The following is a 16,652-nucleotide window of genomic DNA, read 5'->3' as shown; positions in this document are numbered from 1 at the left end:
TCAACATATTGAGCATACAGTTTAACTCTAGTAACCACAGCTGTGGCTTAATTAACGACCTCAATAAATCCTACTTAGGAACCAGAGACAGCAAAAGAATTATGCAAATTCGTCATCACTATGTACAGCATTCTATCTTCAGATAGGGGAGAAAAATGCTACTTGCACTGTTGCAATTCTCATAAAAGTGAATTTGATGAAGGGCGTGAGAGGACCAATATTGGTTTTTTTAGTGGTTTATTGTTTTAGTGTTTTATTTCAAAACATATAAATCAGGACAGACATTTAAACAATAACATAAAACCGCTATTAAAACTATTTTTTTTATACAATTATTCACAAAAGCTAATTGCTTATTGCAGCACAATTCATGCCCTACAGTTGTACAAATGTACAGATATAGTACAGAAGAGACCTCTTTAGAAACATCTAATTTTTAGTAGGTAACCATTACATCCTGCAGCTCGATAAAATGTCTTCCACAAGTCTCTTGTAAACCCAAGCATCTCCTTTAAGACGTTGTCTTCTAATCCCCACTACATCCGGCTTGTTCAGCTGGCACACCTCCAGTTCAAACTGCATGGTAACTTTTCCAAAGTCAGACTGTGTTTTGCATTTTAGGGTATACCTATAGACATTAAAAGGCAGATAGCCAATTAGAAATAAAAATTAACATGTAGTCATAAAAGCTAAAGCAGTCCTGAATTTTAAATAGTAGCAAAAATGTTTACAAAAGCCCTCATCAATTGGAGACCGCATTACTCAATATTCATTCTTGCAGTGGTTTGCTGAAGCAATTTTAGCTTACACTTCAGAATTCTAAATAAATCAGGAAATTGGCTTCATGCTTGCTCTTTTGCCCAAGCTCTGTGGGTGATGAGTTTATATACAATGGATTGCCAAGAAAACTCGAATTCATCTTTGGTTGACAGAACCTTCCCAGCTCAGGAACAACCTACGTTACACTGCTTTCAGATTTTAGATGCACATACTACTTATTTTTTTCTGCAGTGCCACCTGCTGTTAAAACATAGTACTGCAGCAAAACAAAAGGGAAATTGTTATCCAACACAGCAATTGCAAAAATTTGGCACACAAGGCACAAATGGTAGTTCCGATAGGACATATTTGGAGCAAAGAGGGTAAGCAGTAGCAAGTTTGGGCAGCACATTTATATTTTAGTTTCCATGGAGATCTTAAGCCTCCTGGGTTTAGACAATGTCTGCTTCAGGGAGTACTAGGGAAAAAGCTAAAAGGCTGACTGTAACTCTATAAGAAGTCTACGCTTTCAGACTAGGATTTGCATGTATTTTTATGCATTGCTCAGGTAGTACTGCATTGATTTTTTATAGTAATGTGTATCGTCTTTACAGTGAAAAAAATTAAGAACTTGATATTCTGTAAATGTCATCAATATGGGTTTAAAGTTGGGAACAAATGTTGCTTCTTAGTATTTGTACATCATATTCAGCCTTGGCATATATTCAGGTACTTTCATCTGTGCTGAAAGAAGGCCATTGTTTACAGAGCAAGAGTCAATCATTATAACAGTGACTCATTCTTCCATAGAGCTCAGCAAAGGGTTTCTATCAAAGCATGCTATGTCTGCAGTGCTCCTTCTTTGGCTAACTCAGTGCTTTTGGAATCCTATATACCAGATTAGGCTTCTATGTAAAACAAAGCCGGTGTATAAATGTATACTTTAAGAAAAACATATAATGGTAAAAAAAACAAAAACAAAATGGATAAAACTGACTCAGCACCTTTATAATTTTCCTTCAAACACCAAGTTTGAAAAAAAAAAACAAAAACAAAAAACTGTCAAATATAGAACTTCTACTGAATAGTCTTACATTTTTGGTATTCTAATAAAGAAATTAGTAAAGAACAAGCTTTGAAATATGAAAAGTAAAAAATTACTTTTAAAACATTGTAACACCAAAAATATGTGCCCACTAGACTTCTTTTAAAACATTTCTCACAGATCTGGCAATGGACAGAAAAATTTTATGGAACCTTTTCTGACAAAACTCCATTTCAAATTCACAGAGAATTGTTTTTCTTTGGCTAAAATCTCCTTTGAGACTATGTACAAAATAAAACAAAATAAATTATTGAAACTTCAGTGACTGTACATCACTTACCCCTTCTGGACATAATCCACATTCTTCATTGGAAGAACTCTGGTCAGCTCATTGAGTATATGGTCAGGATTCAGTAAAGTGGTCATTGTTACGTTATAATGGGCCTGCAAAACAAATGGAGATATTTTTGTATTGTTCTAACACTTCTAAATGAGTACCATAGGTTATACAATTTTCCTTTCCAATCCAATCGCTCGATTCCCCCATCAACACAGTTTGTGTTGATGGGGGAATCCCTCCTGCAGTGCTATTGTGTTCTCTCAGTTATAGCTGGCAGCACTAATCGTTTGGGGAAAAAACAGATCTGCTGATTGAAAGATCAACTTGTAAACAACCGGACTGCTCATCCACCGGTAAAAATGCAGCTGGTCCCCGCTGAACCTGCCGAATTTTGATCCCTGTAAGGCAGGGATTTAGTCTGTGACAACAGTGCTGCCTAGAAAGACCAACATGCCTTTTTGTTAGGTTATTGTTATTTTAACCGCATCCCGCCCGCCATATAGTATTGACGGACGCAAGGTGGTTCTCTCGTTCTGGGAGGATGTCATATGATGTCCTCCCATTCTAACCACGCATGTGTGGCTCCTGGAGCACGCAGCGCGGTGATCAGCAGTGCGCTGTGTCCCTCGGACACAGCGGATCACCGATCCACGGAAAGAGCTGAAGATGTTGGCTCGGTCATGTGATCAGCTATGTCCAATCACAGCTGATCACATGTAAACAGGGAAATGCCGCTGACAGCTCGAGAGGAGAGCTGGTAATCAGCATTCCTTGGAGGGGACATGTACACTGATCATCAGGGTGCCCTGATGATCTGTGTAGCCCCAGCAGTGCCACCTGTCAGTGTCCATCAGTGCCAGCTCTCAGTGCTCATCCATGCCACCTGCCAGTGCCCATCAGTGCTACATCAGTGCCACGTATCAGTGCCCATCTGAGCTGCCTTTCAGTGTCACCCATCAGTGCCAGTCAGTGCCACCCTTCAGTGCTGCCTATCAGTGCCCATCAGTGATGTCTGTCAATGCCCATCAGTGCCATCTACCAGTGCCTCCTCAGTGCCACCTATCAGTGTAGCTTATCAGTGCAGCCTCATTAGTGCACATCAGTGAAGGAGAAAAATCACTTATTTACAAAATTTTCAGTGGTTTAAGAAAAAATAAAAAACCCCAAGGTGATTAAATACCACCAAAATAAAGCTCTGTCACAAAAAAATTATAAAAATTTCATATGTGTACAGTGTTGCATGACCGCGCAATTGTCATTCAAAGTGCAACAGCGCTGAAAGCTGGAAATTGGCCTGGGCAGGAAGGGGGTATAAGTGCCCTGTAGGCAAGGGGTTAATGAACCAGCTGCAATACTACTGCTTGCCTGCAGAGGTGTTGCAGACAAAACACCAACAACAATTGCAGACAAAATACCAATAAACTACCATTCCCCATACAAAAGACACCCTGTTCTGATACAATGTAAAAAACCTAAAAAAAGAGCTACAGCTATAAATAGCCAAAATAACAGATAAAATACCTTTTCCTCATATGTCTACCAAACATTCTTGATAATATGAAATTGTATAATATTGCTGTGGCAAGAGACTGTAATATGTAAAGTGAATCTGTTTGCCATCGTAACAGACCACAAATTTGGTGACTCTTATTGGTCAGGGAGTAGTCAACAAGCAGGGCTTTGGGCCCAAACCAAGGAAATAAATTATCCAGATCAAAGTACAAATAACCTCACTAATAAGACAAAAACTGCTGCAACAGCAGGAAGCCAATTAAATAAGCAGAAAATTACATTTCCGGGTTGACTGTGTACAAAATGCCCCAAACAAGAAATGTGTATTTTGTCACTTTTAAAATAATCATAGTTGGCTGTAGATTGGACTACAAAGGCAATTTTTAGTAACATTTGCGTATAATTTATAAGTGTGTGCAAAAAAATTAAAATATAAACAGAATATATAATTTTCTGTTTGTTTTACCCCAACATACATAATTAAAAAAACAAACAAAAACTAACCACTTGTTGGCAAAAATGGCAGCATGCTGACTAAATGGGGTTAATTTACTAAAACTGGATCACTCAGAATCTGGGGCAGCTGTGCATGGTAGCCAATTGGCTTCTAACTTCATCTTGTTCAGTTAAACTTTGACAATAAAAGCTGAAAGCCGATTGGTTTCTATGTACAGCTGCATCAGATTTTGCACTCTCCAGTTTTAGTAAATCCCGCGCAATGTGTTGCAAATAAAGCAACTGCCAACATGTTTTTCCCCAGCCTGTGAGTGGCTAGTGAATGAGCAGCAGCTAAATGAGATCTTTCCCATCAGCCAGCTCATTCTTTGGAAGCACTGTGCAGTGTAGTAGAGTTTGATTGTCTTACTAGCTGCCCATCCCTATCCTTGACCGAGTCTTGCTACATAGAGGATTACAAGAAGCTAATATTCGAACGAGTTGATGAAAGATCTAAAAACATCTTAAAAAGATAAAAAGGCGCACCTATAGATGTGCTGCCTATAGATGTGATATACATTAAATCCAATTAAAATAAAAAAGTATACCCTGAGTTTTCTGGGTCCATCTCTTGTACAACCTTTACGCTTGCTTGGTGTCAACATTGTAATGACTTTATCTAGTCCTCTTTCCAGACTCCCAAACACCTTTCCTCCTTTTTTCTTCTGAGCACTGTCGAGATGTGCTTGATTTAAATCCAAATCCACAGAGCGACAACTATCAAAGTACAAACAATGAAAAAACATTAAAGGTGTTCAAGTCAGATTTTGTTGCCCTACAGCACCACCTAGTGGATACTTGATGTGAAGCACATTATATTTAAGCTATCCTTACCATGCGGTCGCGATCACTGGGAGCTAAACGAAAAGGTTTTATACTTCTACAGCTACTAACACATCATACTTTTGCAAATGTATTGTATTGTACAGTCCATATGGCAAAAAACAAAAAGGCACAAACAAGGTCTGGGGAGCGGCTAAACACTGCCTCCATGAACCAAGAGGAGTGGTCTTTTAATACTTTGTGTAAGTCGTGTGTGTGTGTGATGCTATGGTGTCAGGGTTTGAGGCTACCATACAGACGTTACCATTTTTTGTGTAAATTCTTTAAGACTTCAGATATAAATGTGCACAAATTAGTTCCACAGAGTACAACGTATATTATCATATAAAAAAAACATTCTGGCCATATTCAAATATATATTCAAATAAAGCACCTCTTAAAAAGTTAGAGGACGGTTTCATTGTAATAACTTGTAGCTCCACACATCAAAAGTCAAAGTGATTCTAAAGGCTTTTTTTTTCTTTTTTTAAATAACAAAACAGGTCTATACTTGCCTGCTGTGTGCAGTGGTTTTGCACAGAGCAGCCCGGATCCTCCTCTCTGGTCCCCTGACGGTGCTCCTGGCCCCTCCCCTCGTCAGTGCCCCCCCACAGCAAGCAGCTTGCTATGGGGGCACCTGCTGCTCCATGTGTCCATTCACACATGAAGCTGTGGCTCGGCCCTGCCCCCTCTATCTTCTCATTAGCTATGATTGACAGCAGTGGGAGCCAATGGCTCCTGATTGTCTCTGCCATTGAGGAGAGGGAGTCTGGTTATAGCCAAGACTCCAGTGCACATCACTGGATCAAGAGGGGGCTTTGGTAAGTATTAGGAGGGGCTGGGGGGGGGGGGATGCTGCACACAGAAGGTTTTTTACCTTCATGCATAGAATACATGAAGGTAAAAAACCTTGAGCCTTTACAACCACTTTAGGCCAGCCACAGACTGTTTGAATCTCAGCCAGTTCAGCAGAGGCTGGCCGAGATTTGAACTACGTATAGGCAGGCTGAATGTACTTAAGTTGATCGATCGATTAGCTTGGGTACAATCAGCCTGTCGTATTTACCATGCGGTTATTGCTAGCGGCTATTATAGCCACTAGCAGTAGTCACTGTTTTTCCAGTGGGGATGGCTCCCCCCACACCCCTACCGGGGGGGAACACAATGGCTTCACAGGAGGGATTCCCCCATCAACACTGACTGTGTTGATGGGGGAATCGAGCAATTTTCTTGACTGCATCCCGTTTCCTGATAGTTATCAATTGAGGATGTGTTAAAAACCAAAAAACTCTACGTTATAAACACAAAAACCTACCCACAATGTGTGAAAATGTGTTATAAATCCTGTTTTATACAGAGTGGATTGGATGCTCTGAGTGGCCTGCATTATGAATATGTAAAAATTCTAGAACCATCAGGTCTGTCCCTTTATGATCCGAAGATGGATCTCTGTTACATGCATTGATTCCCATGCTATGAAATGTGCTTTGCTCGAGTATCTGCAACGACTCCCAGCGTAAATTTTTGAAAATCTGGGAGCCGTGGTTGCAATATGCCTTTCCCACACTCCCCCCCGGCTAGTCTGGGGATGTAATGGCATTCGGTATTGGCGCTCTTGGACCCCTGCTCTTTGCCCTTTTTATTTTTTTTTCTCCTCTTTTTTTCCTCTCTCTCTCTGTTTTTGGTGTGACTGGACAGCTGCATTTAGTTGTTATAGTTACTTACATTAATGTTTTGTAACTTATGTGCCATTGATAGCCCCTGCGTGGGCGTACCTTTTGCCCTGTTGGCGTTAAAGCACTGTTTTTCCTTTTTTTTTTTTTTTTTTTATTTTGCATTTATTTATCTGTGCAATTGATAGCCCCTGCGTGGGCATGTTTTATTGACTCTGTTTTATACTGTTAATAAAAACCATTGAAATAGAAATGTGCCTTGCTATTGGCTGAACCTCTAATTGACTACATCCATAAAGTACAATAGAGGTTGCTTGGTCACATTGGGGTACAACACATCACCTTCAGTTGCTGCTACACTGCCCACACCTGACACTTTGAAGCGATATAGAAATCATTCACTCCCCTTTTCAAGAACTGAGGTCCTGAAGAATCAACTTTTGTGAAACGCATCAACCTCTTGTACTAATAAATCAAGGAGTGATTCAAAACATTGTAACTGTATATGCTTCACTTTAAGTGGTCTGTACAACTGGAGATATCTCCCCAGTATTCGTTTTAAGATGTATGTTTTTTATAAACACAATAAGCTCATGTTAAGTTGTTTTAAAACAATTGTATGTCCTTCTTGGCACCAGTAAAGTAAATTTTTTTCCATATGGGACATTTTTTTACTTCGTTCTGTCACCTTTATATATTCAAAATAATACAGTGATAAAAAGCCCCACAAAAGTGCTTATGAAAACAAAAAAAATCCACATTCTCTTGTGCCAGTAAATTGAAGCACCATAATTCCATTTCCCTGAAGACATTATTTGTAACCAAATGCCACGTCAAGTGGGCGGGGCTGTGTCTGACGTCATTGGTTTTTGTCATGCGCACTGGTTGCAGAGGTCGATTTTGTTTATCGCAAGTATTATTTAAATATTTGCTTGATTTTGCACACAATTTTTGAAAGTAAATACCAAGAATAAATAGCAGCTTTTAAACATTATGCTATATGCAGTGTGCTTCCTTTTTAATTCCATGGTCCATGCGGGAAGAGGTGTAGCAGCCTGAGTGGCTGAATACCTGCAGTCCCCATGGTCCTGTGGTGTTGGATATATGCCCTGGAAACCATCCATGTGGGTCCTGTATATTCTCAATGAGATCCAGGGAAAAACATCTGAGCGAGTCTGGAGCAGGAAGGAACATGGAATGGTGGAATAACAAGCAGCACTTTCTGACCTCCTTGAGATACAGTATAGAGGTCCTTTTACAGGGTAGGGAGTTTGGCTATCTTTACTGGTGGAGGTGGCTGGATTGGTTTGCTCGCATCCTGCCACAAGGGAATTTTGATTTTGTGACTTTATTTCAAACATAAATTGAATGTACTTCATAGTAGCTTTAAAGGAACATTACTTAAGTTTAATGTTTGAGGATAGCACTTTACATGTATGGTTTTAAATTGAGGATTTGTGTATGAAGTATAGAATTCTGTCTATTTGAGCAGGAGAGGAGACAGAAAGGTCTTCCTGCCCATTTCGAGATAATGGGAGTTTTCTGCACTAGGGGTGATCAGTAAAGCATATAACAAAATGTTTAACAGGGCCCAAAGCTATACATCATTTTTCAAATGGAGTCACAGGACAGTAAAAAGACATAGGCAGCAGGGGATATGACAGGAAATTATGCAACTGTAGGGTGCACCATAAATCCAAAAGGGGGATATGTCGGTGTAAAGGGGGGGGGGGGCTCGAGTCATTTTGAACATTCTGTCCAAACCTGAACAGTAAGATTATAATAGCTGGATAACAGTGATAATTCAAACAACAAATACCTTAACAGACATAACTTTTTGGGGGAGTTCAATATGAATGGCACTGCAACACACCACATACTATGCTTCATCTTAACACATATTCAAACGTTTTGCATCTGCTAAAATCTTGAGCAGTCCTCCAATGTGTAATCCCAGATGTAGTTTGTTTCCAAGAGCTGACTTCTGAGCTACACCAGTACTCACTTACAACCTCTTGATTAAAAACAGACTTAAAGCACTATTACGGGCATTTTTTTAAATTAAAATAAATATGTTATACTCACCTGAACTGTGCAATGGTATTGCACAGAGCCCTCCTGAACCAACTTTTCTAGGGTCCCTTGCGGACATTCTCAGGTACTCCTCTTCTGTGTCTACCCCCATAACAGATGCTTGCTATGGGGACATGTGCACAGGCTCGCACCCAAGCCAGGCTCTGTGTGTCCAAAGAAACATACAGTGTAGCTTGGCCTCTCTCCTCACAGGATTTGGTTGACAACAGAAGGAGCCAATGGCTTCCACTGCTGCCTCTGTGCGTGTGAGAGAGAGGGAGAAAAAGCAGTGATGCTCATGGGCAGAGAGCTGGTGCAGTACAGGAACCAGGTATTTGTGGAGGTTGGGGGAATCGTGTGGAAGCAAAAACTGGAAGGTTTTAACCTTAATGTATAGAATGCTCCAAGGGAAAAAAAACAAAACACCTTAAGTCTTCAGAATCACTTAGTTTGGTTATCATGGAAGCCAAGTCCTTAATATGCAATTTAATTAGAGGGCGCATAGATAATAAATCTTCTCTGGCTGAAAAAAATGCAATTTTTTTTTCATGAAATATTGGCAAAGGTGTGCCAACATTTCATACAAAAATGTATTAAAAACTCTGCATAAAAGAATGTGTTTTTTTAAAAAAAAAAGGGGTGCAAAAGAGGGACTAAAACTTTTGGACAAACAAGATTAGAAACTCTGTAAAAGTTTTTGTATGGACTAATAAATTTGAACAGTTTGAAAAAATAGGAAAGTTTATTGTTCTACTAATTTTGAGAATGAAAAGCATGTGATCACTTACCGCCTTTCAGGACTTATTACACCTGTAGTAATGTCATTATTCACCAGAACAGGTTTTTTTGTAGGTGTGTCTTTATTACAACAGCTTTTGTCTGTATGGGCATATAGAAACAAATAATGAAAAAACATTTTGACAGTAGTTACATAATTGACAGAATTTGATCAGAACAATGTGAATTAAAAAAAAAAAAAAAATCAATAAAAAAAAAAAATCACATTTTATACATACACACACGGAAGCAAAGAAAGTGTCTCAATCTCAGGTTATGAGCACCAACAATAGGATGATGACCTAAAACATACAGCTAAAAGCACCTAAGAAGGGCTAAGAAGAAATCGTTGGGCTATTCATAGGTGGCCTGTCATGTACTCTAATCTGAATCAAACATATTGAACGTGCTGAAACATGCCGTCTGGAGAAGGCAAACTTGGAACTGCAACAGTTTGCTCAAAAAGTGTCCCACAGTTTGGCAAGTGCAAAAGTCTCATTGAGAGCTATAGAAATGACTTGTTTGCAGTGATTACCTCTAAAGGGTGTGGGTTACAGGTCCCATAGTTTTGTTAATGCCATTTCCATTCACATTAACCTCTTCCCATTGGAGGTATGCATATATGCGGGTAGTCTTCAACGCTGAGAGGCCTCTTCCCATTGGGGGTATGCATATATGCGGGTAGTTTTCAACGCTGAGAGGCCGCATATATGCGGCCTCGTGTAAACAGTTTTCTGTGTTGAGAGCGTGCGCCCTGCATGCTACCAGCACACTTACCAGTAGGGACTGGAAAGCTCCCAATGCACACTTGCGATTGGGAGCTTTCTGATCATGTGACCGCTGTGCCTGCAAACCACAGTGGTCATATGATCGGAATGCTCATCTCCTGAAAATTTTTCAGAGAAAATTGTGGGCAGCAAGTGTAGAAGTGCATGTTAAAGCAGTGGCAGCAAGTAGGGTATTGCAAGTTGGTGCAGTAGGAATGTACATGTAGTAGCAGTCAGGTGTGTAGTGTGTTTGCAAAGTGGAAGCAAGTGTGTGGGACTGCAGAGCAGACCCCTCTTCCTCATCTTTTCATACAGTCACTAGGTGCTGAAGAGCCCAATCTCTTTTTATGTAGGCAGAATGCATGGGGGTGGGAGATAGGAGGCTGGGGTATTATGGTGGCTGTATGAGATGACAATGTGAATGTCTGCAGCACTGATAGTGCCACGTGCCCCCTTCTTATGCAGCCACAATAGTGCAATGGACCAGCTTCCCAAGCAGCAACCATAGTGCCACAGGGCCCCTTTCTCATGCAGAAACCATAGTGCCAAGTACATATAGTGCCCCCCTTTCACAGCCATGGTGCCAGGAGGGGTACCTTTAACTCTCAACAACCTTCCTCCAGTTTGGTGTCAGGAGTGGAACACAGGAACAACATATTTCTCTACTGTATTTGTGCTGTATGGTCTATGATGTAAGCAAATATGGCAGCGATAGCAGCGAATGTCTGAAGTTTGCTTCCATGCATGTGTGGGATACACACACACACACACACACACACACACAACACACACCCTTGAAAAAGTATTTATACCCTTTGAAATTTTCCACATTTTGCCATGTAAACAAACAAAAATGGAAATGTATTTTATTGGGATATTATGTGATAGACCAACACAAAGTGGCACATAATTTTGACATGCAAGGAAAATTATAAAATGGTTTTCAAAATTTTTACAAAGTCGTGCATTTATATACAGCCCCTCCTCCCCCGTGTCAATACTTTGTAGAACCAAAGTCTTTTTGGGGATGTCTCTACCAGCTTTGTACATCTAGGGAGTGAATTTTTTTTGTCCATTCTTCTCTGCAAAATAGCTCAAGCTCTGTCAGATTGGATGGAGAGCGGCTGAACAGCAATTTTCAAGTCTTGCCACAGATTCTCAATTAGACTTAGGTCTGGACTTTGACTGCGCCATTATAACACATGAATATGCTTTGATCTAAACCATACCATTGTAGCTCTGGCTGTATGTTTAGGGTCGTTATCCAACTGGAAGGTATACCTCTGCCCCAGTCTCGAGTCTTGTGCAGACTCCAACGGGGTTTCTTCTAAGATTGCTCTGTATTTGGCTCCATCCATCTTCCCATCAACTCTGACCAGCTTCCCTATCCCTGCTGAAGAAAAGCATCCCCACAACATGATGCTGCCACCACCATGTTTCACGGAGGGGATGGTGTGGTCAGGGTGATGTGCAGGGTTAGTTGTCTGCCACACACAGCGTTTTGCTTTTAGGTTAAATTTTGGTGTCATCTGATCAGAGCACCTTCTTCCACATGTTTGCTGTGTCCCCCACATGGCTTCTTGCAAACTGACTTCTTATGGCTTTCTTTTAACAATGACTTTCTTCTTACCACTCTTCCCTAATGGCCAGATTTGTGGAGTGTACAACTAATAGCTGTCCTGTGGACAGATTCTCCCACCTGAGCTGTGGCTGCTTCTCTGATTAATGCTCTCCCTGCTCAGCCAATCAGTTTAGGTGGATGGCCACGTCTTGGTAGGTTTGCAGTTGTGCCATGCGCTTTCCATTTTCGGATGACGGATTGAACAGTGCTCCTTGAGATGTTCAAAGCTTGTGAATTTTTTTTTTTTAATAACCGAACCCCGTTTTAACCTCCCTGCAGTCTAATTAAGTCAAAGCAGTACATTGCTTTGCATGGAAATTTGTTTATTGTAGGCCTGTAATTCTTAGGAATAACTCACTTAAATCTGTCCAAACAAGAGTCTAGTAAACATCCCGGGTATGATAAAATTTGAAACACGAAATCATAAATTATAATAAATATAATGGTGCTGTCTTCGTGAAACAATGTCTTCACCATAGGGTGCACATGGTGGGCCAAAATATTTGTGGCAGTGACTACCTTTCAAGGTGATGATAGGGCCTGCATAATACCAGGATACGGCTGCCCAAACCATGATTGCACCACCCCCCTGCTTTACCAATGGCACAAGACAGTCCTGGTCGTAAGCTTGGGCCAGTGTTCGGCAAACCTAAACATGTTCGTTGGCTGGAAACAGTGTAAAGCTCGATTCATCGGACCATATATTACAGTCTTCCATTAATAAATAGTGCATAATTTCTGGGTGTTATACCACTCTCTCCTCCTCTGTGCATTATTTTCAGTCACCAGTGATTTGGCAATTGCAGCTCGCCCGTGAAAGTTTTGTTTATGGAGTTCCCTCCACACAGTTTTTGTGGACACGGCTTTGGAAGACTGAGATTGAGCTGTGCAGTCACTTTTGCACTTTTTTTTTTGTTACTCCGGGTCACAATCCTATGCAATGTTTTTTGTCTCTTTCGGTCAGTTGACCATGTTGACTGCGCTTATGCCCATCAGACGACATTTTCCCAGAAACTGTATATGCCGTCATAACCTTTGATACTGTACCTCATGACACTGCACATAAATTGGCAACTTCAGTCACAGAGGCAGCAGCTAATAGGGCACAATTTTCCCTCTTTGAAACTCAGTAAGCTCAGACAAGACTCCATATTACTAGCAGCACATGCAGTGAATGACAGAAGTGAGGTTTCTTCAACTAGGTGTCTTATCACAAAGCAGAAGCAAAAGGATGTTACATCACTTCTGCTTTCAGCATGAAACATGTCGTCACTTTCACACCTGCAAATCATAGTGTTCAATTTGTAGCGTTTCCATACTTTTGTCCAACCCCTGAACATACAACTTGATCGGAGAAGAAAATGCAAGTTGCTAGTTTAATAGTAATCTGATGTTTTGGTGGGGGACAGCCAAGGGCAATCAGTTAAGGCATCCACATACAGTGTGGTACAATAGTCCAAAACTATATTCAAACACTGTACCTTTTGTAGAAGCAAAAATATTGTTGTTGGGGGTAGTTAATATTCCTTTCTTCTTGGAGCCTGGTGTCCAAGGAGCTGGCGGCAAAAAGGGGCCTTCATTTTTGGGCAGTTTTGAGTCAGAGTTTTCCTTATCCTCACTTTTCTTTGTTGGCATCATTGACTTTATTGGTGTTGCACTGGCAGAGTCCACGCTGTGAAGCTCACAACGATATCCAGAGAACTTCTTCATAACACAAATTAATAATAAAACATTAGGTGTTGTAAATATATGTACGCAAAGAAATCTTTATGAATAAAATATAAAGACACATATGCTTACATCTTTTAAAGTGACTTGTTCAGTACTGCTGTATGTGCAGTCCTCATAAAAAAGATCATCATCCGAGAATTCCATGGATCCATACACATATGGGAGTTCGCCTTGATTGCCACCATCAAAATCCAGCTTCTGTCTTGACTGCCAAACAAGTTTTATGAAAAAGAGGATTATTAAGTATCCCATGTTCATAAGAAATTAAAAAAAATAAAAAAAATCAACCACCACCAGCATTGACAGACCTATTATACAATGTAACTAAATCTGTCTAACGGGGGCTTGCCTATGGGTTCATAAAACTTTAGATATGAAATATCTGATGATTGGCAGGATATATTAGAAAGGTACCAGGGAAAAAAAATGTTAGCAATGGCAATTCATTAGTAATTTTTGGGGCATTAAGTGGACTGTCTTTACAGAAGGCAAAGTTGTTTAGTAAAATAGTGTGATTGCCCAAGATCAACACTGTCATGGAAATTTTGTATTGTTGGTCGAACTTTAAATGTGTCATATATTCGTGTTATTCATATGTCTCTCGTGTGGCTTAATTAAAGCTCTGAAGGCTGCAATTGGGCCATGCGCATGTACAATGTATGTATTACAGTACTCAGCTTGGTAATGGATGAGATGGCAGATCTGCGCTTATAGACCGGCGTGTATACCACCACGGCATTCCATGCGAATGCTGCTGTCAGTAGACCGTGGGCCTGTATCCACATATCAGCAGCATGGTACCACGTGGGCTTCATAACGCAATGCGCAAGCGGTGTGAACTCCACGTGTAGGCTTATGCATATCTTACAAGCCATTACTAATCTGAACTGTATCTTGGATGGATGTGTTTTAATAAAGATCGTATCGGGCCCATCCAGGTACAGACTGGTATTTTTAGGAGATGCTTGTGCAGAGAATTTTACATACCAATAGAAGCTAGTAGGACAGGAAATATGACCTCAGATGGCTCATAGGGGGGAAGGGGAGGAAGTCTGCTGACCTCAGAAGACTCATGGGGGAGGACCAGTGATAGATAATAGCAAAGGCTATGCTCCAATTGGAATGTACATCCTCTGTATAGGCAATCCCCATTGCATTGTTCGGTGGGAGGGGATTGACTTTATTCATGTGGGGGGCATGTGTGTATTTTTAATAAAACAGAGAGCTGGGTCTAAAATCGGCCCTTATGTGAGTTGCAACCAGCCTTAGAGTGTCGTGTGATCATTCTAGGGTAACGGAGCTCCAATCACCCACAATTCAACAGAACCAAAGTATTTGGATGGGCAGGAATCGTGTAGTTTGGCTGCAGTCGTGGTAAGCGAGATTCGCACAGCTTTATGGGGGATTTCTGCGCATCCAACTGCGAGTACTCACGGTAAGGAGAAATTCGTTAAAGCGAATTTCCAAGACAACACCTAGCGCCAATTTTGAGTTGTAGTATTCCTGCATGTCTTTACATTAAGGATTCTATCATTTTGGTACCACAAAACACAACCACCACTGAAAACTCTTGTGCAGGTTATAATACCACCCCTTCAGAAGAATTGGACACTGGCTAAGCAAAGCTGTATGGGACAAGTCCAGTAGAGGAATTAGATTAGAAGAGAAGTGAAGGTCCGTTTCCTGTGAAGTACTCCAAGAAAAGGATTTTACAGGCAAGACAAAACATCTATTTATTTTCTAGTAGAACATGATAGGACACAGGATAGTAATGTGAAACACTGGGACATCCAAAAGCAGTCCAACTGAGGTGTGAGCAAAAGCAAACAAAAGGCTAAAAGGCCCACAGGACAAATTAACATGTTAAAACCAGCGGCTAAAGGGAGCCTACGGTGCTGGCTGAAGGCTTAGCTGGCTGAAGCCTGAACAACCCACTTAATAAAATGTAACAAACGTGAATAGAAAACGCATGAAGCACCAACTGATATAGTGGTGTGCACTTTGACCAGAAAAAGGGCAACCTTGCTTCTGAAGTCATAAGCTTGAATGAGAAGCTGACAAATTCACCTAGTGATAGAGTGAGAAGCTAACGGACCTTCAGGAACCACAAAAATGAAGTTACAAAATCGAGTGATAGCTAAGAGATAAACTTGAACAATGTGCTCCAAATACAGAAAATGGATGGAAGTCTTTTTTGGTTGTTTAGAAGCAGGGAGATACAAATCCACTTCAAGCCAGGAGACTTTTGAAATCTCCTGGATGGCTATTGTAAGCCACTGTTCTGGTGTTTTCCAAGTGAATCCTTGAAGGGACAACAGACTACAGAACATTGATTAGGAGACATACCACCTCCAGCGACCAAGTTCCTTGCACACAGTATTAAAATGAAGTGATTGTAAAGCTTATTTTTTTAAAATAACAAACGTCATATTTACCTGCTGCAACTCTTCTGGGGTCCCCCATTGGTGCTGTCCGCCACTCTTCTGTGTGTGCCTCCATAGCAAACCGCTTACTACAGATGTAAAGGCTGTTTCAAGCTCGGCTGTATGGGTTTATAGACACTCGGCCCTGTCCCCCTCATCACAGAATTGGACTGACAGCAGCAGGAGACATGCCAAAGCAGGTGGTTGGTTGGCTTCTGGACTGTAAAGCAGAGAGTGTGTGAAGTTTGTCTTGTTAGAGGAAGACCTTGAACATGGCTGTAACCAGCACCAGTCCTGGATATTCCAAAAGATGTGATAGTTCAGCACTGATTTCTAGAGATTTAAAATCTAACCAAACCGCTGCAGGGTCTAGACAGTCCAAAGGATTTTGGCTGATAGAGTCTGCATCCACTGTTCACTGAGAAGGTGGTCATCCACATATCCCACTTTGGGGAATGCCCGGATAGCAAAACAGAGCAAGACCAGGGGCTAGTAACATGGTGGAGACCCAAGGTGCAGTGAACAAGGCAACACCCAAAGAGAGGACACCTAGTGACATTCCAGTTTCAAGCCCCAGAAGACCACCTCCCGATTCAAACATCTGAGACCTAAGC

At 40.9% G+C, this 16,652-nt stretch overlaps 1 protein-coding gene across 1 annotated transcript in view; it reads right to left on the bottom strand.

Annotated features, from left to right (window-relative positions):
• Positions 1-220: 220 nt before the first annotated feature.
• MELK (maternal embryonic leucine zipper kinase) overlaps positions 221-16,652 on the bottom strand; it is a 132,294-nt gene continuing 115,862 nt past the window's right edge. Inside the window, exons 13-18 of the mRNA XM_089670896.1 lie at positions 13,685-13,822; positions 13,366-13,588; positions 9,508-9,598; positions 4,700-4,868; positions 2,145-2,248; positions 221-628 (exon numbers count right to left, since the gene is read on the bottom strand). Coding sequence (XP_089527022.1) covers positions 451-628; positions 2,145-2,248; positions 4,700-4,868; positions 9,508-9,598; positions 13,366-13,588; positions 13,685-13,822 — 903 coding nt within the window. The 3' untranslated portion in view covers positions 221-450. The remainder of the gene's footprint in view (positions 629-2,144; positions 2,249-4,699; positions 4,869-9,507; positions 9,599-13,365; positions 13,589-13,684; positions 13,823-16,652) is intronic.

The sequence above is a fragment of the Staurois parvus genome, unplaced genomic scaffold (genome assembly GCF_062004578.1).
Source record: "Staurois parvus isolate SC_StPar_1 unplaced genomic scaffold, SC_StPar_1.0 ptg000096l, whole genome shotgun sequence".
Classification (NCBI taxonomy): domain Eukaryota; kingdom Metazoa; phylum Chordata; class Amphibia; order Anura; family Ranidae; genus Staurois; species Staurois parvus.
Note: the sequence above shows the minus strand (reverse complement) of the source record. Positions and strands in the feature narration are given on the sequence as shown.